General features: G+C 42.3%; 1 protein-coding gene across 4 annotated transcripts in view; it reads right to left on the bottom strand.

Annotated features, from left to right (window-relative positions):
* DCLK2 (doublecortin like kinase 2) overlaps positions 1 to 25,996 on the bottom strand; it is a 158,452-nt gene that overhangs the window by 115,989 nt on the left and 16,467 nt on the right. For all 4 annotated transcript variants that reach the window (XR_001371475.3, XR_001371478.3, XM_014593442.3 and 1 more), the window contains exon 2: positions 22,515 to 22,849. Coding sequence is in view for 2 of the 4 variants with exons in the window: in XM_014593442.3 (XP_014448928.1) it covers positions 22,515 to 22,849 (335 nt within the window). In the remaining 2 variants the exon portion in view is untranslated. The remainder of the gene's footprint in view (positions 1 to 22,514; positions 22,850 to 25,996) is intronic.

Raw genomic sequence — 25,996 nt, forward strand, 5'->3', positions numbered from 1 at the left:
CCTATTAGCAGTAATTCTGTAGCAGAGTTATGCCACTGTGGCAATTAAGGAGGTCTGATAAAATGGGTGAAAACCACCAACAACTATTTTCTGCATAGTAGCAGTCCATACTAGTGCAGGGTTAATGGCATACCTCTAACAAGGGATCTTTCTCTGTCACTGCTACAGGGGCTATGGGCAATTCCATAGTAAAAAGTGGCTTGACTGCACTGTGTGCTGGCTATTCTCTGCTTCCCAAAAGGTAGTAGAAAGTTATAGGAGTATAAGTTAAATCAGCTTTAAAGCTACCTTGCAGGTAACTTACATGGGTAACCTGAAGCCCTCTTCATTCAGACTTCATTCCTGCAGGAGGGGTAGGACAGGAAAAGTTGGAATCTGAACAACAAACCCCGAACATCCATGAAGGGAAGAAGTTTTGAGAGAGGATCTTGCAGTCTTTAGTGCTGCACATTTCCTGTTATTCTTATGAACAAGGTTGCTCACTGAGAAGACCTGCACTGTTCCCCAGAAATCCACTAGTTCTAGAGACTGCCTCACAGGTGTCCCTCAGTACTGTATTCTCATTGTCACAGAGCTGGGGAAGCATACAGCATAGCAACAATTTGCTTCTCTTTACTCCTTTTGTGCTAATTTTGGACCAGTGAGTCCTACTTACTCACAGGCAGAACAGCTTGCCCAAGTTTGGAACTTATTAAACAATAAAGCAAATAGAACTGAAAACAGAGTAATGGGGATAAATATGTGGCACCTCAAATTCTGTGTGCGATTCTAGAGCCCTCTGGTTTCAATGATATTATACCCCCTGCCCCCTCAAAGCTTGTAAGTGAACACTCCACCCACTTCTAAACGTTATAGTTAATTAAATGTCTCAAATAGTTGCTACGCTTATTAAGTCATCTCATGCTCAGAACATCCCAGTACATTTCAGTGTTCTAGTTGCTCTCACTAGAATTTAGTGTTCATTAAATTAAGTCATTTACATCTCTTAAATCTCTTTGTGATTTGGTCTCAACTCCCATTTGACTGAATAACTTTAAAAAAAAGATAAGAACAAACTGATTCTTTTAATCAGTTCATAAGATTTTTCAGACAAAAATATTGTACCTGATGACTCAAACTACTTTAAATTAAAACAAACAAACAAACATTGCCATGAATTTATTTCTTCTTGAGGACAAAGGAGAAAAATATTTTCAAAGGTATAAATGAAAATTGTGCACAGAATTCTCATTGACTTTTTATGGGAATTTGCCCTAGGAATCTCCTAATCATGCTTTTGACACATATGGCATAAATCAAAATTAGAAGTTAGAAAATCATCTTTGGAATCACCTTTACTACTTTCACTACTTTTAATATATATAGAATGGCTCTCACAATTTTAGCATTCTGATGTGAAGAGGTCAAGGTACCCTCAGGTTCCCCACTGCTGAGCATGTTAAATGTGTATGTGAGATCACTGAGTGAGATCATGCAGAGACAAGGAGTGAAGTGCCACCAGTATGCCGACGACACCCAGCTCTCCCTCTTTTTCAACCAATTCAAGTTTTGCAGTTTCAGGCCTTACCCTGTGCCTGGCTTGCTGCAGATTGAATAATGGTGAGTCAATTGAGGCTGAATCCACACAAAATGAAGGAGATCATGGTGGACAGATTTCATGACCTGGGGGGTAGAGGGAATAGGGACAACTATCACTTATGGGGATCAGCCTGCTCTTGTCACTCAAACTTCTCAGCCTGGATTTTTTACTGCACCTAGGTTTTCATGTGGTGGCCTTGCACCAACTCAATCCTGTGCCCGTGCTTTCATAACCTCAAGGTTAGACTACTGCAATAGCTACTGCATTGTGGCACTGCCATTAAGCACCATCCATAAACTGCAGCTGGTGGAGAACATGGCAACATGGTAGCGGGTCATTGCTACAATACTCCAATAAAAACCCTTCCCATAACAAGGGTTCTCCAGAGTCTGCACTGGCTTTAAATAACTTTCCAGGCACAATTCAAAGTGCTAGTTTTGTCTTATAAACCCTAAGCAGCTTGGATCCTACATACCTAAGGGATCACCTTCTCCCTTAATGTCCTATCATGATCCCTAAAATCAGCTGAAAGCAACCTCTTGCAAGTACCTTCTGTTCACTTAGCTTATTCAGCACAAAATGTGAGAGTTTATTGATGCTCAGCTCTTGAAGTTGAGGTCCATCAGAGCCCGAGTCTGGACATTTTCCGGAAGCGCGGTAAGACTTCCTCATTTAGGTAGGGTTTTAGCAGCCAGGATTAATTCTGGGGACATTGTTTGAGGAGTTTGTTTTATTATACGCTGTTTTAATACTTTATCTAATTTATATCTTTTTATTATAAGCCGCCATGAGCCCTTTTTGGAGAGAGTGGCATATAAATCTAATAAATAAAAGGAGAAACCCATCATAAACTAATGAAAACATCATAAAGTTTCTAGAACTCATCTTCACTTTGTACAATGAGCTCAAGACTGTCAGCATAAAGAAACTGTCCTTTTCAGCAGATGTTTATTTTTGTTTCTGTTCTTATTTGTTCAGTTTAAAAAACATATTCCATCTCATGTTGTATGAAGATTTATACTTTCAGTGCTAGATAAAGCCTGTTGAAGAAGAAAAAGGAATATCCTGAAGAATGCTGGTGCCAATATACACCACTTTTGAACACTATACAAATTCCAAAATTGTCAAATTGATTTGCACTGTACTAGATTGCAGCTTCCATGCTTAATGGAAAGATCAAATCAGACTAACATAAGTGTAGAAGCAGCCAATTCTTTCCAATAATTGGAAAAGGCCATTTCTGCTGACCAGATCAAAAGCTTCTGTAAGACCTGAGAGAGGTGGGTAAAGAAATTTCATGTTTCCAACATTTTTCTTGAAGTTGCCATAGAGCAAAAAGAGAAAGGACTCTGATAATGCCTTGTCAGCACCATGTAGGAGAGAAATTATTTTATAATGGTTGCAATCACTTTGATCTTCTCTGCTTATACAACATTGCAATATTAACACACTTCACTGTTTGTGGTACCGCCTTTCCCTCCAGGAGTTAAGCAACACATCAATGCATTTTTAAGCGTATGATTCCAGGTATGAAGAAATTAAGAAAGCAGTATGCCTCTTAGTTAACAAGTTTGGCCCACTTAAATCTCTTAGTGGAGATATCACTGATATAAACAGATCTAATGATAGATGGAGTAATAACAGTAGTCATGTGAGGCCACTGGTTTCTGTTGTAACAGCGAATGTAATTATCATGGTCTAGACCAATTTGCATGCCTCACAGAGGCACAAACAGATCGCATTAGTTATGTTAGGAATCAGAATAGAATTTTGGATATTTAAAATAAAAATTTCCACAGTTATCTGCTTCCTTAATTCTCAAGTTGGTTCCAATGACAGATGTAGCAACAGTGTATCTCTGGATGATAATGCTGTTGTCTGACTCCTTTCTCAGCCCATCCCCAATCTGGCTCTGAATAGTCACCCCCTGATGTTGACAAACCATTTTCTCTACCCCCTTCTTAGATCTTCTCTTAATCACTTCAGCCTACTTCACTCCACCTATCTTTTATGCTGTCTTCCCTTTAATATCATAACTCTCTGTTTTCAGTGACCCTTCCCCGTTGCTCTATTTTTTCTATTTAGCTGACCACTTCTTTAAAAAAAACCTTCATAAAAAAAGAAAGGTCACAAACTAACATGACAGTTACTCAACAACCTTGGCTCTATTTTCCATTGAATGCTTTCCAGGGGGATGGAATGTTGTATGCAAGAAGATAGGGCAATGTGCATTGATCCTATGGCAATGCTCTCTCTGTGCATAACTTAATTCCAGACCACTTTATAGAGTAGAAAGCCATCCAACTCTCTCCTTTTTGCCTGGGAATACATACTTCGTTGAGCAAAAGTCTGGAAGACTGCATTGCTTGTAAAACAATTATGGCAAATGTTTCACAACAAGGATCCCACTTCTCATTTAGTTGTACTGTTATCTGATACAGATCTTACATCCATGTGGACATAATGCAGCATATTCCTATATGTCTTCATTAATAAATTAAAAAGGCCGGTTCTGTCAGAATTCATATGGCAGGAAAGCAGCTTTGGAACCTCTGAACTTTATTATCTGACTATAGGAGCTTCACATTTCAAAATAAGCTTCTATTACCCAAAAGCACTTACAAATGCATTCCCTTTTTAAAATATTTTTTATTGCTATTATGTTTTTGTTGCTTTCCTTTTAGAGGCTTCAGGGTACGTTTTTGTTTGTCCATTGCAAGTTCATTCAAAAGTGATATTTTATACATTTATGATTCAATGTCCCCTTATATTTTCTGACAACTACTAAGTTTTATTATGCTTCCTGTCATAAACTTTCTAAAAATCCTGTTTTTCTTTACAAGACAGGTCTGTGTTAGAGTTTTGTATTTTGTCCTACATTTCATAAGCAAATTCAGATTTCAGGGACACCGACAGCCTGATTAAAGTTAAAGTTAACTAAAAAGAAACTAGTTCTAATAAAGAGACGTGTCTTTCAGGTTGTCAAGCAACAGATCTTAAATTACCGTCAAAGAAGTGAAGGTTTACAGAATGAATTTTCTCTATTCCAATTCATAAAATAATCATGAAACTCTTTCAAATGTTAAATGCTTTTCCACTGAAGCTTAACAAGTATTCCTGAACATGGTTTGCACATTCAAAAATGATAATGTAAATCCTGAGGACTGAAATTGAAGAGGCAGGGTTAATGAATTATAACAATAATATTCTCAAAGTAATAAGGAACATACCACATAAATCCTAATCTGGCATGGAGGAATTCAAAAGGTTCTATCAGATTCATTATCTATTAATGGTCAGACTCAGCGGGACACAACAAATTCCCAAGATTTAGATTCCAAGCCATGTGATTTGATCTTAACATGGCGCAAATGGCAGGCTACATATCTTTCATTTACTGCAATTTCTGCAAGTCAGTATTTAAATTACTGTAAAAAAATCCTTGAAGATACTCCATTAAGGGAGGCTCTTAAATATTAAAGAAGTAGTTTAAATAGCTTGGATCACAAAATTATCCAGGTAGATGTTACCATTCAAAGTACAAATTAAACTGCTTAAACAGCAACACTATACTAAAGAAGTGGTGGACCATTCAATCCATTACACTAAATGGAATCTTTTATCAAAATGTGAAGAAAATAAAATGCAGAAAAGTAGAAATTGCCAAATACTGCTGAATGTTGGGGCAAACTCATTAAAGGATTAAATATGAACCCCTATCTTTCACATTTTAGAGCAGCTGTTATGATAGCTGTTGTCTTGCTCAGGAATTTCTCAGAACCAAGGATTCTGACCAAGGTCTGCTTTAGTCAGCAAGGGAGTTTCCAAGTTGCTAAAGGAGAGCCTTGTCATAATTTCAAACCAATTCTAACTGTTTTTTGGTAGAGCTTTTGAAACAATGGTCCTCAACTTCCCAGGCCAAATATAACTACCCTGAACTACTAACCTCAAAACAATACTGAATTATGGATACTGTATTAGATCAATTGCTCTATTAACTGAACTAACTAGCAATATTTACTTAGGCCATGTGCAGACATTCATTTTCTCCTAGGAGAGTCATGGATCTCCCAGGAGAAACTGCAAGTATACAGATGTTCAGGATTTTTCTCCCAGAGAAATACGGCCACCTTAGGAAAAAGACAACTCAAGAATAACTTGGGTTAAATCATTCCTGGGACAGCAAATGTATATATATGTTCTCTTCTGAGGAATGCCACAGCACAGTATTCATGCATCCCAGGGTTCTTTGCTCCTACCCTCCCCACCACCAGGAGCGTGGACCTGCAGGTATCCCCAAGAACTGATATAAGGTGGTAATATGTTCGTCAGTTCTGGTTGTGTCATCCTGGAGTCAAGTATCTTTACCCACTGTGGCAATTGCATGTCTGTGACCTTCTCAAACAACATAAGTAATTAAGAGATCCTTAGCTCCTTCCTCCTGAAATATGGAGATGGTGTTGTGCATTCCTCTACAATTTGTACCTATCTGGGATGAAAACCCAACCCACAAGGTCATCTTCTGTTTCCAATTACGAATACAGATAGCAGAAGTTTTTAATATCCAAATTAAACTGTTTTTTGTTTTGCTTTGTCTCTCTCTATCCATCAGGAAGTCCTCAGTGACTGAGCATCAGTTGTGAACAGTAGAGGAATTCTTGTTTTGAGTTAAACAAAATATCAGGAGGTGATAATCCAAGATCCTTTAGTACCCTTCTGGGCTAGGGACAGACATTACACATAAACCAGTTTAAGTGATCATAAAGTGGTTTAAACCTGTAATAGAACAGATGTTTAGAGCACATAAACCAGTTTGAAAATGGCTGAAACCAGTTTGAGATGAGCCTGGTTGAATGTAGTATCAGACTTAACTGATTTGATTCAAACTGGTTTATGCAATGTCTGTCCCAGACCCGTTGCGGGTTTAAGTTAAACCAGACTCCCTCAGCATCCTGGCATGCTCTCTGGGCTGGGCAGGGCTCTCTGCTCTATAGCAGAGCTGGCCCCTCCCCTCTGCTCCCTGGCTGTAGCTCATCAGAGACTGCAGGCATCTGCCTGGCTTCCTCCTGTTCCTCACTCCCCATTCCCTCCTAAGCAGGGATTGCCCCACCCCCTCTGCCTTATACAGACACCTCTCAACATTAGCTAGTAGACCACATGCTGGCTAAGGTCCCTACTGTGGCAAATGGGACAAAGGCAGAATCAACAGGTAGCTGGTAATGTCCCTCTGTTGTTTTGTTAATGAGCTGATAAACATTGAGTTAGAGGTGATAAACACTGTGCCATCAATTCCGTGCTGGGCTGGTCAGAAGGGGGGGGGCGCTTCCTAATCCGTGTGTCCTGCCGGGGCCTGGCCACACCCCCCTCAGCTCAGCACTGTAGAAGGGAAGGGAGGGCTGCTCTAGTGCCCCCAGCTTCTAGCCTGAGTCACTGCAGGCATGAAGTGGGATGTCTGTACAGTTACAAACTGATTCAGCCTAGCCAGGAGACTAACCTGCACAGATTGAATCAATTCAGGCTCAGGCTTTGAGAGTAGGGAATGGATCCAGTCAGATCTGGAAAGGTTGGAAAAATGGTGAGAATGAAATAGGATGCAGTTCAACAAAGACAAGTGCAAAGTGCTGCATCTGGGCAAAAAGAACCACCAACACAGTTACAGGCTAGGGGATGACCTTCTCAGTAGCACAGCAGCGGAAAGGGATCTTGGAGTCATAGTTGACTCCAAGATAAGCATGAGTCATCAATGTGACAAAGTGATCAACAAGGCTAACTGCTCTTTAGAATTAGCAGATGCATGACTAACAGGTCCAGGGAAGTGATGCTTCCCCTCTATGAGGTTTTGAGCGCTGCACTTCAAGAGGGATGTAGAGAATCTTGAGAGATTTCAGAGAAGGGCCACTTGTATGGTCAGAGGCCTGAAGGAAAGGCCCTATGAGGAGAGATTGAGGGACCTAGATCTCTCCAGCCTTCACAAGAGAAGGCTGAGAGGTGATTTTGTGGCTGTCTATAAATTCATCAGGGGAGGGCAGCATAGAATAGGAGATGCTCTATTTACTAGGGCACCCCTTGGAGAAACTAGGAACAGTGGCCACAAACTGACAGAGAGCAGATTTAGGTTGGACATTAGAAAGAACTTCTTCACAGTAAGGGTTGCCAGAATCTGGAATGGGCTTCCAAGGGAGGTGGTGCTCTCCCCTACTTTGGGGGTCTTCAACAGGAGACTGGACAAGCACCTAGCTAGGGTCATCTGACCCCAGCACTCTTTCCTACCCAGGGCAGGGGGTCAGACTCGATGATCTACTGAGGTCCCTTCCAACCCTAACATCTATGAATGTTTATCCCTAGCCCTGTAGCTTAAGAGTGGTAAATACAAGTCAGAATCTTACTTCCCAGTGTCTTTCATAGGTGCTTTATTATTATGCTACTGTCTTCTCTTCAACCAGTCTAAAATCAATGTTTCACTAAAAACTGCTTACATGCATACCTACTAAAATGTGGTCCATTAACAGACATTAATATATCAGGTTTACACTGTCTACAAAAATAGATTTTAAATGTGTGATTACCAGTCTAGCTGCACTGCCTTCTAGGGACCCTCTCTCAGGGAAAAGACAATAATCATCTAAAACAAATCAAGCAAATATATGCCTTCTTTGTTCCCAAGCTACCAACACTGGCTTTTTCACTTGACTTGATCTGCATTTTTGGAAGATGCAAAAAATGGTTAATGACAACATTGGGACTCTCACTTAAGGGCAATATAATATGTTTTTGGCCTTTCTAAGACCGATACATTTGCAAGTAAAAGAAGGTCAGTACGGTAGTTATTAGGCTGGAAGCCTGTAGCCTAATACACTCAAGCTTGCCAATGTCAAGTTGTGACTGAACTGTCTGATCTTCAGGTTAACTAAAGCTGGGGGAATTAAGAAGCTAACAGGGGCCAGAATCTCACACCTATTTATGAGCTACAATGATACTAAGGACTCAAAACTAGACCCAGAGAACAACAGTATCAGTAGAATTCTGATTCCTTTTGCCTCTAGACCAATACAGCTACAACCTGGATACATGACACATGGAAGATTTCAAATTTTAGCCTATTTTTTCAATGAAATCTTCATAATTTTACAAGGAAGCAAGTTTTACCACCTGAAACCTGAGACCCTGTTCCTGCCTTTGTTCAAGGTAATTTGCATCATCACAGAGCCTAGAGATACCTTACCACATAAGAAATTTCTGCCTAGAAGAACATTCCATCCTTTTGCTCTTCTGTGAACTATGAAATATTATAACCAGAAGGAAATACGACTACATCCTGCCTGCCACCAAACAACTTCAAGGTAAACAGACTATTCCAACTTTTCATAGTTTCATAGTTAGTAGGGTCGGAAGGGACCTAAGCAGATCATCAAGTCTGACCCCCTGCCATGGCAGGAAAGGATGCTGGGGTCAAATGACCCCAGCTAGATGGCTGTCTAGCTTCCTTTTGAAGACCCCCAGGGTAGGGGCGAGCACCACTTCCCTTGGAAGTTGGTTCCAGCTCCTGGCCACCCTGACTGTGAAGTAGTGCCTCCTGATATCTAGCCTGAATCTACTCTCAGTCAACTTATGGCCGTTGTTCCTTGTTAGCTCTGGTAGTGCTCGGGGGAACAGGGACTCTCCCATTGCCTGCTGGTCCCCCTTGGCAAGTTTATAGGCAGCCACCAGATCCTCTCTCAGCCTTCTTTTGTGGAGGCTGAACAGGTTCAGGTCCCATAGACTCTCCTCATAGGGCCTGCCCTGCTGCCCCTGATCATGCGAGTGGCCCTCCTCTGGACCCTCTTGATGCTATCCATGTCCTTCCTGAAGTGCAGCACCCAGAACTGGACACAATACTCGAACTGCAGCCTGACCAGTGTCGCATAGCGGGGGAGGATCACTTCCTTGGACCTGCTCGTGATGCATCTATGGATGCATGACAAGTTGTGGTTACCCTTCCTGACTGTGTCCCCACAATGGCAGCCCATGTTCATCTTGGAATCAATAGTGACTCCAAGCTCCTTTTCTGCCTCTGTGCTGACAAGAAGGGAGTTCCCCAGCCTGTAGGTATGCTGCTGGTTCTTCCTCCCCAGGTGCAACACCTTGCACTTGTCTGTATTGAAACCCATCCTATTCTCATCCGCCCACCTCTGTAACCTGTCCAGATCTAGTTGTAGCCTGTCCTTCTCTTCTAGCGTGTTCACTTCTCCCCACATCTTAGTGTCATCTGTGAATTTGAACAAGGTACTTTTCAGCCCGTCGTCCAAATTGCTGATGAAGATATTGAACAGTGCAGACCCGAGGACCGAGTCCTGGGGAACCCCACTGCCCATATCCCGCCAGGTCAAAAATGACCCGTCCACCACCACTCTCTGGGTGCAGCTCTCCAGCCACCAGGTTAGGTTTTCTCTGAACCTAATCTGCATAAAATGAACTGTTCCAAACAGGAGATTTTACCACACCTTTAACTCTCCTATGAAATATAAACTCATTTTTACCTAGAAGAACCTTTACCATCTTTTCTCCTATGCCTGAAGAAGGGTGCTTGAGCCCAAAAGCTTGTAATTAAAGATTTTTTTTGCAAAAATCTAGTTGGTCTAATAAAAGATACCACCTCTATCACGAGTTCTGATTCTTTTTGCCTCTAGATTAATATGGATACAACCTGGATACCTGACTGGTGGTAAGATATATTTTTAAGCCAATAATCAGATTTTTTTCTGTTTTCTTTTATAGCATCCCTTTTATTTAAAAAAAGGCAAAAAAGACTTGGGTTTCATTTCACTTGGAGGGCACAATTCAAATTTCTGTACTATCATTTCATAATTAGCCTTTTCTGCCTGAGCTATTTGAAAACTATTAAAAATATGTGAAGTGTGCCAGAACCAGCTGTCAGAAATAATCACCCTTGTTCTGTCTTTTATATTGCTGAAGATTGTAGAATTAAGGTGAAGTGCTATTTCAGCTTCTCTCATGGTCCTTTGCTTTTTCAGAGAAAGTTCTTTTCTTCCCCTCATGGTTTTTTTTTAGTTTGCTTTACTCCTGGTAGCACAAAATCATTCAGAGGTAAGGACTAACACAGGCCTGGTAGCCAAGACCTTTGTGCTTAGTTCTATCAGATCAGCATGAGCCTCTGCAAAACATAATCAGTTCCAGTTGCTCCTATCAGTACCTCTTAATAGGATACAGAGGATAAAATTACTTTTTATACCCCCTAATGAAACATACCAAAAGCAGAAATTATTTCTGCTATTCAAATTAACTAGAAAAACCACCACTTCCTGAAAGTATTTCCTTAACCAAATGTGCTTCCTTTCTTCCTCTGAGAAGCTGTCTTCCACATTAGTTCAAATAGTTCTTTTGTTGGTTCTAGGCATTTGTTGGTTCATTTCCTCATTGAGCAATCATCCAGACAAGGAGAGCCATCATGAAACTGTGCATCCATCTTCTCTCAATGGCAGTTGCTGAAACTTCATAAAGGGTATGGACAGTTGTTAAACTCCTAGTGGGAGAAATGCCACTCTCCCACTAGAAACTAGGAGCCTACAGGTTTTCATGATACTTCTCCTGCAGGAAACATGCTGATCTGAAAAATCTTCCTCCCTGCAAAAAGGAAGGCCTCTCCTGTAGAAGATTTTCTCCTGCAGGACTGAAAGCCTGTCTGGTTCCAACACTTGATTCCTTTCAGGGCTCAGGAGTCTAGTGCAGAGAAATGCCATCTGGGGAAGGTGTGGGAAGCAGATGCTGCTGGATTCCTCCTGGTTCCTGGGAGGAGTGGAGCAGCAAGGTAAGGCTTGCTGTGCCTTTTCCAGACCAGAGTGGCCAAGGTTGGTGGGATTCATGAGGACCATTTCCCAGCCACCTGACTCCTCCCAGACATGGAAGGAGTCAAGTTGCCACTGCTCTCAGTGCATCTTCCAAACCAGAGTCACCCTTTTGAGGACCAGGAGAAGTGGAGCAGCAGCTACTCCTTGCAGCTTTCCCTAACAGTGTTGATCCCAGTCCAAAGAACGTGTAGGGAGCTGGGAAGAGAAGGCTTCTGCAGTCTTCTTCTCCTGGGAAGATTTCTACCACAAGTTTCCTAAAAATGAAAACCTGTCCATGGCCTAAGACTGCTTACAGTGCACTAAGGCTGAGAGTCTCCCTGTCCACTCATGTACATTACGGCTGTGCAAAGCTTCAGTCCCTGATTTGATTCGTTGGAGATTCAGCCCAATTTGGCGGCCAAATCTCCAAATCTGAATCAAATCAGGAGACCCTTTAATCTCTCTGAATCGAATCAGAACCCTCTGAATCGATTCAGAGAGATTCGGAAAGAGTTGGCGATTCGGAAACAGAGACAGCTTTAAATGTTTTTTCTACATACCGCAGGGTACCAGGTGGCTCATGAACACTGCAGTGGTGGAACAGATGGAGAGTGGGGAGCCTCCCCAGCACGCTTGGCAGCAGATCTGGAAGTGGACCAGAAGCACTTCTGGTTCACTTCCGGGTCCACCAGGGAGCGCACCAGGAGGCCCCCCCACATCCCTCCAGCTCAGCAACTGGTGCCTCCTGAGTCTGGTGGAGCACCCGGGGTCCCCCAATGGCCAATTGCCGAGCTAGAGAGGGTGTGGGGAGCCCCCCTGTGCACTCGGCAGAGGACCCGGAAGTAATTCCAGTCCACTTCCAGGTCCACCGCTGAGCACACAGAGGGCCCACCCACGTTCCTGTGGGACACTCCATCTGCCCCAGCATTGCAGCATTCATGAGCCACACCTGGTACCTCAAGGTATGTAGAAAAAACATTTAAAGCTGCTTCTATGGCTGAATCACTGATTCTCTCAATCATCATCAAATCTTCAGATTCGGAGTCAGCCGAATCGAATCAGGGACAATGATCTGAATAAACGAATCAAATCACTGTCCCCAATTCAGGCCGGATCCGAATTGAATATGGCCCATTTTGCACACCCTAATGTACATTTCCTATCAAGTCAAATTTTCTTATCTAAGAAATGGGCAAGGGATACAATTAACCTTTACCATAGGTGCAATGAGTGATGTTGTCATCATAAATATTTATGTGCTCCTTGTAACTCTTAACAAAACAGTGGAAGAACAAGGTTCAGAACTTCTGGGAACTGCTCCTACTTCATCTTGTTCAAATCTCTGAAAATCCATTAAATTATCTACTTTTTGTAACAAGTGGTCATTTTAGCCAGAAGATTAAATCACAATAAGGCAGTGAACAAAGTGGAAATTTTCTGATGTAGGGTCATAGAATCACAGAACATTAGGATTGGAAGGGACCTCTGGAGGTCATGTAGTCCAACCCCCTGCTCAAAGCAGGACCAGCCCCAACTAGATCATCCCAGCCAGAGCTTTGTCTGGCCAGGTCTTGAAAACCTCCAAATCTGGAGACTCCTCCACCTCTCTGGGTAACCTGTTACAGTATTTTACTACCCTCCTCCTAGCGATAAAAATTCTTCCTAATATCTAACCTAAACTTCCCTTGCTGCAACTTAAGACCATTGCTCCTTTTTCTGTCATCTGCCATCACTGAGAACAGTCTTGTTCCATCCTCTTTCAAACCCACCTTCAGGTAGGGGTTGAAGGCTGCTATTAAATCCCCTCTCAGTCTTCTTTTCTCCAAACTAAATAAGCCCAGTTGCCTCAGCCTCGCCTCATAAGTCATGTGGCCCAGCCCCCTCACTACTTTGTCACCCTCTGCTGGACTCACTCCAATTTGTCCACATCCTTTCTGTAGGGGGGGGTGCAAAACTGAACACAGTACTTCAGATATGGCTTCACCACTGCTGAATAGAGGGGAAGAACCACTTCCCTTGACCTGCTGGCAACACTCCTACCAATGCAGCCCAATATGCCATTAGCCTTCTTTGCAACAATGGCACACTGCTGTCTCATATTCAGCTTATTGTCCCCAGGTCCTTTCCTGCAGAGCTGCTGCTCAGCCAGTCAGCCCCCAGCCTGTACTGGTGCATCAGATTACTCCATCCTAAGCGCAGGACTTTGCATTTGCCTTTGTTGAACCTCATGAGATTTCTTTTGGCCCAATCCTCCAATTTGTCTAAGTCACTCTGAATCCTAGCCCTACCCTCCAGTGTATCTACTGCTTCCCCCAGCTTGGTGTCATCTACAGGCTTGCTGAGGGTGCAATATATGCCATCTTCCAGGTCACTGATGAAGACATGAAACAAAACCAGCCCCAGAACCGACCCCTTGGGCACTCCACTTGATAACAGGTGCCAACTAGACATGGAGCCATTGATTGCTATCCTCCGAGCCCAATGATCCAGCCAGTTTTCTATCCACCTTACAGTTAATTCATCCAGGCCATACTTCCTTAGCTTGCCTGCAAGAATGTTGTAGAAGACCATATCAAAAGCCTTGCTAAAATCAAGTTATACCACATCCACAGAACCAGTCATCTCATTATAGAAGGCAATCAGGTTGGTCAGGCAGAACTCGCCCCTGGTGAATCCATGCTGACTGTTTTTAATTACCTTCTTCTCCTCCAAATGCTTAAAAATCTATTCCTTGAGGATCTCTCCATGATTTTTCCAGGACTGAGGTAAGGCCAACTGGTCTGTAGCTCCTTGGATCCTCCTTGTTCCCTTTCTTAAGAGTCCCTAGTCAATAGGATGCCACCTCAGTATCTAAAAGAATCTGGTCCCTCGTCTCTGAACATGAAGTAATATACTTTTCAAGCTTGCAGGACAGAGGGGCAGAGTTTCTTCATCTTGTTTTCAGTTTATCACAGAATGCCTAAAGCTAGAACTTTTCACATCATCACCCACAGCAAAGGGCAAAATAATGCTGGGTGCCCAGTTCAGATTCTAACTCAGTGTTGAGATAAATCTGTGAAGTGGCAAATAAAGCATTCTTTTCACTGGAGAATTTTCAGTTTTCTGTGGCTTTTGCATACAGAAAATGCCAATAAGCATGGAAGTTAAAAATGATGTTATTATAGTCATCTCTAACAACTGCAGTAAGTTGTCTAACATCTATGTAACAGTGCCATTAAAATATACTAAAAATACAGAAGAGATGAGACATTCACAACAGCTGTAAACATTACCTTGTGTCTAGCTACTTAAAGAAGTGTACTGCCGAAGAAAAAAATTAACTGGTTTTATTTTAAACTGAAATAATATTAGTATTCTTTCACTTCTGTACCATACCCAAAGGAGGCAATTATTTGCCAGAATTATACTTTAAGCTATAAAGGCAGAAAGTGATCAGGCACCAACACTTTTATAAAGAGAGTAAAATATCATCTTACATCAAATTCTGTAAAGTTAAGTTAAAAATCTAGTTATTAAACTAGTTGTCAAGTAATCAATTCCTACTCAGATTGGAGAATGAATCCAATATTCTTTAGGGTAACCTTATGAAAAATGAAGCAGCAGGCCTTTGACATCAACTGTTCTGCTAATCTACTGCTTCTCTTTTCCATCTCTGGTTGCCAACAAGAACTATTACCCAGCATGGGTTATTTTACTATTTGTTTTGTGCCTTCTTAATACCTTCAAGTCAGGAAAAATATAAATACTATTTTTAAGAAGTGGTTAATGCGCCATTAGAACAGAAATCTGTACTCATGGGATAAACAAATATAGACAAAATTACTGCATACTTCCCATGACAATGTTTGGTTACACCTAGAGAATCATTTAATTTCCATTTTAAGACAAAATACAGAACTCATGCAAAGCTGGTCTTATAGAAAACCAAAAGGCTGGGAATGATGAAAAAGGTACCTACAGTCCCCCTAAACCAATGCTGAGATAAAGGTCCACTGCCTAATGCTAATGGCATGTTCTCACAGTTCATTCTTTATGCTCTAATCATATTCTTAATACCCTTGTTGATGTTTTATGGAAATTTAGAAACATATTGTTCCTGTTCAGTATTTAACACGAGGAGGAAGAGAAGAAAGACAAAGGTATTCCAGCACAACAGTTTTAAAAGATTTTATATCCTATTACAAGTCAAATAATATGTGCTTTTTGTATGGTGCATCTGGCAATTTTAGTTCTTTGTCATTTACAGAATGCCTACTTTTGTACACCAAGCAGCATGAATTGACTGACTTTACTATTCCCAACCAGTACACATCTGGTAATGTTAACAGGACAAACTTCATATCCTAGAACAAGGGACAAAGGGTCAGCTTCCTTTAAAAAAAATCCAGTCTGTCTTCTCTTACTTCAGAGCAGGAAAGAAGAGAAAAGATTCGGAAAGAAGAGGAAAGATTCACCCAAGTAAAGAAAAAACTCACTCTAGTTGGGAGAATATATCTTGCAAATCTCCATGATGGAAGCAAATAAATCAGAACAGCAGAAGCTGCATCTCAAAACTATGGCCAAACTAGTCTTATTAGATTATTTTGCCTAACTAGAAGCTCTCTCAGAACACTGGAGTCAGGAATATGTTATTTAGCTACCTCACAAAATCATACATTTTGATAATACAAAAATGTTGACTCTAATCTGCATGTCATTAGCATTCAAATCACATCATCCATATCAAAAGTGCGGAAGGCATTGGTCCACATCTGGACTGGGGTCAAACAAGGTTGCATGATTGCCCCCACCCTGTTCACTATCTACCTGACCAATATTCCCTCTAAGGAGCAGCGGTCCATAAGCGCGCTGCCTCAGTCCGTGAGCATGCCGCCTTGGTCCAGTGTGGGATACTTGCTGAAGGGGGCTGAGGGCTGGGGGTCAGAGACCGGGGGCTGGGGCCAGGGGCTGGAGCTGGGGGCTTGGGGCGGATTCTGGGGGCCAAGGGCTGGAGCCTGGGGCCAGAGGCCAGGGGCTGGGAGCCGGGGGCTGGTGGCTGGAGCCAGAGGCCGGTGGCTGGAGACTAGGGCCGGGGGCCAGGGGCCGGGGTCTGGAGTTGGGAGCCAGGGCCCAGAGGCCAGGAACTGGACCTAGGAGCTGGGGGCCAGGGGCTGAAGCCAGGGGCTGGAGGCTGGGGCCGGGGGCCAGGGGTTGGGGCCAGGGACAGGAGCCAGGGGCCAGGGGCTGGAGCCGGGGGCCACGGGCTGGAGTCAGGGGTCAGGGGCTGGGGCCGGGGGACAGGGGCTGAAGCTGGAGCCTGATGTGGGCTCCACCAGCTCTGGGGAAGTGCTCTGCTCCCCTGCATCAGGGCTGGGGAGTGGAGCACTTCCCTGGAGCTGGCGGAGCCCGCGCCAGCCACCCGCCCCAGTCTCCATCCCTGCCTTGCCTCACCTCGGGGAGGAGCCACTGCCTGCCCTGAGTGAAGCTCTGCTGGCTCTGGGACACCCCCCCGGAGGCTATGCCAGGGAGCGGAGCACTTACCCGGCGCTGGCAGAGCCTGTGCCAGGCTCTGGCTCCAGCCTCTCCTGGTGCGCGGTCTTGAAAAGACTGTGCGCGGCCAAACTTTTAGTTGTGCAAGGCCGTGTATGCGCGCACCTTAGAGGGAACCTTGTACCTGACCATTGTCATCCACCTCATCCAAAATGATCTACCATCCGGCATCAGTATCCAGTATTGACTGGACGGGAAGCTTTTCAATCTTGGGCGCTTCCGGGCAAAAATGAAATTCACCACCGAGAAGATCCATGACCTTCAGTTTGCAGATGATTACTGCGTGATGGCTCACTCTGCACAGGATGTACAAGCCAGCTGAACATCCCTCACACTATTTACATAGTTGGGGAGGCTCTGGAGTACATGGAGCACTTTTGGTATCTCAGCAGCCACTTCTCTCAATGGGCTACCATCAATTAAGAAGTTCAGCACCAGGTCAACTGCGCCAGTGCTGCCTTTTTCAAGATGTAACAACGTGTCTTTGAAAATAGAGATCTTCAGAAGTCGACGAAGGTCCTGGTGTATAAGACTGTTGTGCTGACCACCCTCCTCTACTGCAGTGAAGCCTGGACCATCTACCAATGCCACATCAAGATCCTCAACAGCTTTCACCAGCAGTGCTTGCGTCAAAACCTGGGGATCAAATGGGAGAACCGCTGGACCATGAAGCTGCGTCCACCAGCATCAAAGCCTTGCTCTTGAGAAATCAATTTCAATGGACGGGCCACTGCATCCAGATGTTTGAGAACCGCCTCCCTCGCCAGATTCTCTTCTCCCAGCTCTCCATTGGCGAACGCTCAAAGGGTGACCAAAGGACACAGTACAAAGACATGCTCAAGGTCATTCTCAAGCATGGAAGCATTGACACCAATGGTTGGGAGGAGCAAGCTGCTGACCATTAGGCATGGCGCCACCTGGCCCACCAAGGCACGCACCACTTGGAGGCCCAACGACTCAATACCGAGGTGAAATGGTGGCAGCAGAGGAAGGAGAAGGAGACCAGCCCAGGGCTGCAAATCCCACTCCCCCATGCAACAACATGCCCCCATTGCCGAAGAACATGTACATCCAGAATCAGGCTCCTCAGTCACCTGGGGATCCATCAAGCCTGATGGACGTCATCCTCAACTTTGAGGGACCGCCGCTGCTGCCATCTCAAAACTGACTGAAGGGAGGGGGAGGAAAAAGACTACTATACCGAATGTTATACTGTATTTGTCAGAATCTGAGATTACTTCAAATTTAAGGAGACTGCCCCCCACAATAATTAATGGAAAAATTATACATTTGTTGTAAGTTTCCATGTAAAAAATCTAATTATTGGAAGTCATTTAAAATTTATTTCCTCCACCACTCAGGCAAGGAAAGCAGGAGCAAGGAGGCAAGTGGTGAGGAAAGCAGTAGTAGGGCCTGACAGAGGGGAGGCAAACAATGGTGGGGAGGCAAGCAGCTTGCCCCTTTCCCCCATGTCACCTGCCCCTCCACTATTCTGCACCCTGATGCCTATCCCTCCAACTACCTGTCACCCCCACTACCTGCTTCTCACTCCAGCCATTGTCCCCAGCTGCTCTTAGTGCAGGGTGAGCCCCAGAGCCACTTCTAACCCACGCTACAGGAAGCAGCTGTGCAGGGAGCCAGGAACAGCAGCAGCAGCATGTAGGTTCCCCCTTCCAGTGTTTGCTGCCTCCCTGGCTACCCTCTGACAGCTCCTCTGCTGGCTGGGAGCAGGCACTGGAAGTAGAAACCTGTGCACGGCTGTCGCTGTTGCTGTCCCTGTCCCTGGCTCAGTTGGGCTTCACACACAGCAATGTGGGGCAAGAGTAGTTATGGGCTACCCTCTTGTCTTCATCAACAGGGGACAATGACAGCAATGCACAGGTTCTTCTTTTCAAAGCCTGCTCTCAGCCAATGGTGGAGGAGAATCAGGCAGAGAACAGACACTAGAAGGAAGAACCTCTGTGCCACCACTACTTCTATGATGGCCCTGCACCCAGGTCAGCTGGGAACACCACCTCCCAGCTGGAGCATTCCCATACTCAATTCTACAATGAGGCTTTGTTTTCCACATGATGAATGAGGAAAAATCCCTCATTTTGTAATTGACTGAATGCAGTAATTTAGGACCTAATATTGACTCTAATTATGCACAAATATCAAGAAAATCTTTAACCTGAATGCTTTTCTCTATTCATTACTATTGTCAAGTTGCTATAGCAAAGGATTGAGAGTCTGACCAAATAAAAACCATAAAAGATTTTGAAGATATTCTTATCCTTTATACTGCTCAAAATTAAAAGGGAAATTTCATCATAGATCGTTAGTTTCACGATCAGTTTTTCCACGAAAGTGTAATCTTTCAGCTGAAAAGCAAAATGTTTAATGAATTAAAAAGTAATTTCTAAACTTTTAAATGAAGATAAATGTTCTGAAGAAGGATAAATATTGTTTTGAAGCTATCTAAATATCTTACATTAAAAAAGTCAACTACAATTCCATATTATTTATAGGAGACAATATAAAGAAACACACAAAAGCTACATTTTGCATTTACAAAAACGTAGCCATTTACAAAACAGCTTTTGAAAAAGAATTTGCCTTTCAAGCTTTGCCAGCAGTAGGACACCAACATAAAAGAACTGCCTTCCTAGCAGATTTAGAAGGCTAAGCAATTACCACATTAGGGAAAATGGGCTCAGAAATTTCCATCAATTGGCAACTGGCAGAAAAGCATCTCTTCATCTGCAACCTCTACAATGCCCTTGGTGCCAACTTCAATGTACACTTCACAAAGGCCAAAAAATAAATAAAAATAAAAAAATAAAAAGAAGCAGCAATGGCAAATGCCAGAATCAGACACACTTTAGACAAGGACTTCAGACAAGGCAAAAAACATTTATGCCTTCTAGAAAGGCAGAATCATTACTAGCTAGCACAAAGGGACTCAACACTAGGCTCTAATTTTCCTGAACCTATGGAACTCATAGGGTTACCTGTGCAGGGACTCCACTATGTCTCAGGATATAAAGCTAGGCAGTAGGTGACTTTCCTCACTAGGAACCACGTACTTGTTGCAGAACTGGCAGAAACAGCAGTACACAATGAGGTAAAGAACCCAGCATCTTGTTGCAAGACTGCTAACCTTTCTAACCTGACTCATTCCCAGTTATATCCTCACATGGGTGATAAGCAGGTCTAATAAGGAACTTCCCAAAACAGTCATATCTTATGATCTCAAGGCTGGCCTTGTACAACTGTACAACCAAGAAAAAAAAGGCAGCTGGACTTTAACAAATAGTTCAATCAATGGGGCAAAGTCTATTCAAATTCAGTTTCAATTCAAGTTCATCTCAGGACCTTAGCATAATGCACATTTAGACATGGGAAGAACCTAATATTACCAATGTGCTGTGCTGAAAGAAGCTAACATCTTAGTTTCAATTTGGAAAGTGAAAAGTTGATAACATCTTGATTCCCTTTCCTTAAGAAAAAGAGAGGGGCTGCAATCTACATGTGCTTGCTTCCATGGTTGAAACAAATCACACAGTAAGGCAGAGAAGACAATAATGGATCTCCTAATCGCTGAAAAAAAGAGGAAAGTAGCAAGTTAGCAGTGATAAGCAATCTAGAAGTCTGCCTATTCCACCCAAGAATACTTGTAGCCTCCTCATCACTATTACTGAGGTCACTGTCTCACCATGCCCTCAATCCAGTAGCAGGAGGAGGAGCTATTAATGCCGGTATAAAGTCTCTTCACTGAATTTCAAAGTCTTCCCAATGAACTGGGCTCTCTCCTCAATACGCCTGTGATATCACTAATGTGCTAATGTCACAGTCATCTACTGGAATTTTAGATTATTTATTCCAGGGAAAATGCCTGAAGGCCTGAAATAAATTGTCCATGAAATCTAAAAAAGAAGTAGTAATGGGTGGGGAAAATGACATAGCAGGGAGAAGAGGGATTCAAAAGACAGTTTCAGTAAGAAGTTCGCATATTCCTTTGATCTATGTGCACATTCTCTCTTTCGGTACTAAATGTTTACTGTACTATCCTTTAGGAGTGTGCAAAGCAGGCAGTATTCAATTTGGATTTGGATTCGGCCTGATTCGGGGGACAGTGATTCGGTTCACTGATTCAGATCACTGTCCCAATTTGATTCGGCCAAATCTGAATTTGAAGATTTGATTCTGATTTGGAGAATCAGCAATTTGGCCACAGACACAGCTTTATATGTTTTTTCTATGTACCTTGAGGTACTAAGCACAGCTCATGAACGCTGAGATGGTGGGGCAGATGGAGCATCCCATGGAAGCGTGAAGGAGGGGTTCCCCACACCCTCAGTGGGGGACCCCCCTCGCATGCCCCTGGCTCAGCAATCAGCCATGGGGGGACCTCGAGTGCCTTCCCAGACCCAGGAGGCACCAGTCGCTGAGTTTGGGGGCAGGGGCCCCACCCGCACACTCTACAATGGACCCAGAAGTGGACCGGAAGTACTTTTGGTCCACTTCTGGGTCCACTGCCAAGCACATGGGGGGCCCCCCCCTCGCTCCCATGGGATGCTTGATCCGCCCCACCAGCTCAGCGTTCACGAGCCGCACTTGGTACCTTGAGGTATGTAGAAAAAGCATATAAAGCTGTGTCTGTGGTCGAATTGTCGGAGGCTTCCAATTCGATTTGGAGAGATTAACGGGTCTTCTGATTCAATTTGGATTCGGAGATTCAGCCGCCGAATTGGGCCAAATCTCCTCCGAATCGAATCAGTGACTGACGTTTCACATAGCCCTACTATCTTTAGGTGGAAGCAACCATTTACTGGAAACACAAGCCACTTGTGTTATTGAGGAAATGCACGTAAGCTCTTTCCTTCACTTTTTTCCTACTAATCTGTTTCCATTCAGGCCTGAAAAATGTCAAACCCACTTCTGAGAGGATAAGGGATGGCAATCCATATACTGTTAAAATACAATTAATATCCTTTATCACAGATTAGATAATTAAGTGAGACTAAATCACAGTTTTTGGCTTTTAAAAAAATTAATTGCTCTTGTACGAAATATTCCTTTTGGTTAACAAATCCAATTAAAACTCATAAGAATGACAAGCAAGAACATTACAGAACTGTTAGCTGTTATAAATCAATCTCGCTGCTGTTGGCTTACTCTAAATAAATTAATTTTTCAAATATTTTATCATTAAAATTTGAAGCATTTCCACAGCATAAAAGAAATACAGGAATACATACACATAACAAGAACAAGAGGCTTACCAGGCAGTTCCAGATTTCCAGATTATAAAGACAGGTACTTTAAAAGATACCCAAGTGTTTGTTTAGCACCAGAGCATGATTGCTAATTAAAACTATCAACTGTTCTACTTTTCTTCAAAATGCAGTCTGAACATCTTCCATAACTATAATATGTGTTATATTTAAAAACAAACAACTTTTTGAAATTGGCTTTTAGATACAACTTGAAATACGGAAATAACTTTATTAACAAGACTGAAAATTATGACAGCATATAAAAAATGAAGAATCCTAATTTCATAATTATTGATTATCCAAGATGGTTTGTTTTCTTACCTGCTTCCCATCCAGTGTACAAAGTCTCTTGACAACTCCTGAATCTAACTTAATGGCTTCTGTGATGTCAGTCAAGACTTGTTCAAAGGAATGTGCAGTCTTCTTATTCAGCAGAATTCTCACAGCTTTCCGTGGCTTCACTCCACTCCGAATAACAGTTACCAGCTTGGGTTTAATGAAATCTTTACTCTCTTTCACTTCACTTTTTGTAGCTGTCAAAGACATCAAGGATCGACTGGACCCAGTTCTTATATTCACACACCAGTTTGGATTGACATTCTTGGTATAATCAACTTTGCGATATGGCTCATTGGATGCACATACATAGCTTTCACCTAAAAAAGAGAGACATTATGATGATTCAGAGTTTGTTTCTTTGTTCATTTTGGATGTTGCTTAATGCTAATTCTTCAGATATACATTTCCAAACTGACAGTTTCTTTTTTGAAGTATAAATATCTACTGGATTTCATCTACATGTCTTTGAAAGGAAGTACCGGAACCTACCAGAGCTTCCAATCCAAGGCATAAGGCAAAGTCACCAGATAGAAAGGCTCAGATAAAACAATAAAAATGGAATAAATGGAAATATTTCTCTCTATTTCAAGTATTGACCCCTTCTCCACATAGTGCTGAAAGATCCCTGTAAGCAATTACATTTGTGGGGCTCACAAAAGATGGTTATTTAAAGCCTTCTTCTACTTCATGGAACATATTCAAAAAGAGTATGCCTATACTGCCAGTGCAGTTACCCCAAGATGCCCACAAATAAAGAGGCCCTATCCACTTGTTCTTGCACATACTGTTTATTAGTACACATAAAATTGCTTTTTGGTGCATGCCTCAGTTTATGGCATGCACCTAAGAATGGCCATGGGTATGCTCAAAACTGCTCTAGTGGTGAGCACACCTTTTTCACTGTGAAACACATGCAGAGGGAACATATAGCTTGAACTTTTTTCCTGGCAGTAGTATAAGGATTGCTATGTAGGCAGGTATAGATATATCTTCCCTATACATGCTTAGGGAAACAGACTTGATCATAATTATATTCTAATAAAAGACTCAATTATAGAAATAAATACAGATCCCTAAAAAAAAAAGTATAAGCATTTCCAAAAACCTGTATTTCAATATGTGATGACTTACTATATGAGTAGGCAACATCCCCAAACAAGGTATCTGAAATATTTTTATTGTTTAAAGAGGAAAACAGTTTTTAATCCCCCCATATCTCTAAAATCACAGGCCAGACTATGGTTGAGAAGAATTTTATGACAGTCACTTGTTAAAATGTTGATATCACAGTTCTTTTACTCTTTAAAAGTACAAATGCAACTTCCAGACTTTCAATCCATTTTCTTTCATGGAATCCCTAACACACACAATCTACAGCAGAATTTAGGTAGACATTGTAGATGCCCACATACGCATACAGAACAAGCAGCAGCACCATGTGGCTGATATTTTGGGGGGGGTCACTTCATAGAACTACCTAAACAGCACAACAGAGAAATGGAAAATGCTGCCAGAAATAAAGAGTTTTGAAGTAGCTGCAACCATGCTGCAGACTGAATCATGATGACTCACTGAAGTTAGATTATGATATTTGTGAAAAATGCTGTTTTTCAGGGAATGATATAGAAGTTTATGAATATTCTGTGCTGAAATTTAGATTCCAATTTTGGTCTCAATGGCCTGTTTCTAAACTTGAAATGAACATGCAAGTTATAATTATACTGGCGTATATTTAATCTAGTCTTATTAATAAATGATGACTGATAAATATGTTAAATGTGATGTACATAGAAAATCTGAGTGCAGATAAAATAAAATATGCAATGTGGAACATTTATTACAAAAATACCTTAGGCCCTCTATGGTTAACCATTCTTTCTAAATGGAAACTAACTGGTTATTTGTCATACAGTAACTATGATTCTTTGAGAGGTTGTCAGAAGTGCAACCCCCATAAAGGTGAACATCTCATGGGCAATCAGAATTTGTTTTGACTACTAGTGTCAGATTCTCTGTGATCAAATGGTTGGACTTTTTCTTCCACTGGGTATCCATCCACCAAGAAAGACAACAAGCCTAAAAGGCCTGGTATTATTAAGGAAATAAAAATCTATAAATATAGGATATAAATGTGTGGATTAGTCATCCTGAAACCAACATCACTGTTAGGGAGGAACTGAGAACACTGACCTCTTCCTCTAGTTCACTGAGTTGTACCACAAGCAAACTCTCACAGACATTACACCAAAAGAATTAAGGACCACAAGCAAGTTTAGCAAGTGACATCATAAGGCCTGGAGTCTTCAAAGCATCAAGCTTCTACTCTCCCAGTGTTGAACTTCACTTTGGAAAGACTGGCAAGGCAATGGGTTGGTTTGGATGGAATTCTAAAATCACTGGAGAGATTAATTTGGTCTCTAGTAATAAAACCAACCTTATATCTTTTGGAAGGATATGGAAGGCAATCCAGCGTTAAGATGCTGGAGTTTGCTTACTCTTTACTGAGGTAATAGCCATGAGAAAATGTTGGTTGTAGGGTGATAAACAAGGCACTCTGACCATAGTTCAATTGGGGCCTCTGTGACTGGACATCAAGTAAGAAGAAGAATGTTAGAAGGGTTCAAAAGGGTTTGATATTGGAGGGTGAGAGAAGGCAGTATAAAAATTAGCACAATGGTGAACCTTAAATAGGACTAAAGTTTGAACTGCTCGTGTTTCCTCTGCAGACCAAGACTCTGCTAAATCAGTATTATTCGAAGCTGCTGACACTGCCATATGAGAGGGTCCTGGCTTCTGGCTGTTACTTCTTGCCTAATGGGCTAAGAGCTGTTTACCCAGTGAATATTGAATGCAAATGCATAAATACCAGTGGTAGCAGGACTTGCTGTGTTCCTGTGTATCAGCCAGTCTTTCAGGTACACATATATACATTCCCTACTTCCATGCATGCACTAACATGACCACTGGATATTTGGTGAACACTCTTGATGCCATGAAAATTCCAAAGGGGAAATTTCTGCAAGGAAATAATGATTTGGCCCTACTATAAATCTTCGATACTGCCTATGCACCATGTGGGTGGCCATAGGTAAGTGTACATCCTGCAAGAAAAGGATTCATCTGTAAATTAGCTTACAAGAAGCTACACAAAAACCTAAAAACAAAAACAAAACCCCCCAAACTAATCCCCCCCCCCAAAAAAACCCAAAGCCTTCCTCCATAGTAGGTAAACAGTCTATGCATGCAATCTACAGCATGCTTTTGTTTAATCTCAATATTTTCTCTAAAGCCAACCAAGGAGCCCAGCCTACAGCAAGTAGAAGACATTTTATAAGCTCTTTTTGCTGTCAGTGTTGTAATAACTGACAATTGGCACAAGGTTTTATCTGACAGTTGTAGACCCTCTTAAAATAGGGAAAGTGATCCTGGCTAGACCAGAAGCTAACAGAATGTTGAACAGCTTG

Source organism: Alligator mississippiensis, chromosome 2, assembly GCF_030867095.1.
Source record: "Alligator mississippiensis isolate rAllMis1 chromosome 2, rAllMis1, whole genome shotgun sequence".
NCBI lineage: Eukaryota > Metazoa > Chordata > Crocodylia > Alligatoridae > Alligator > Alligator mississippiensis.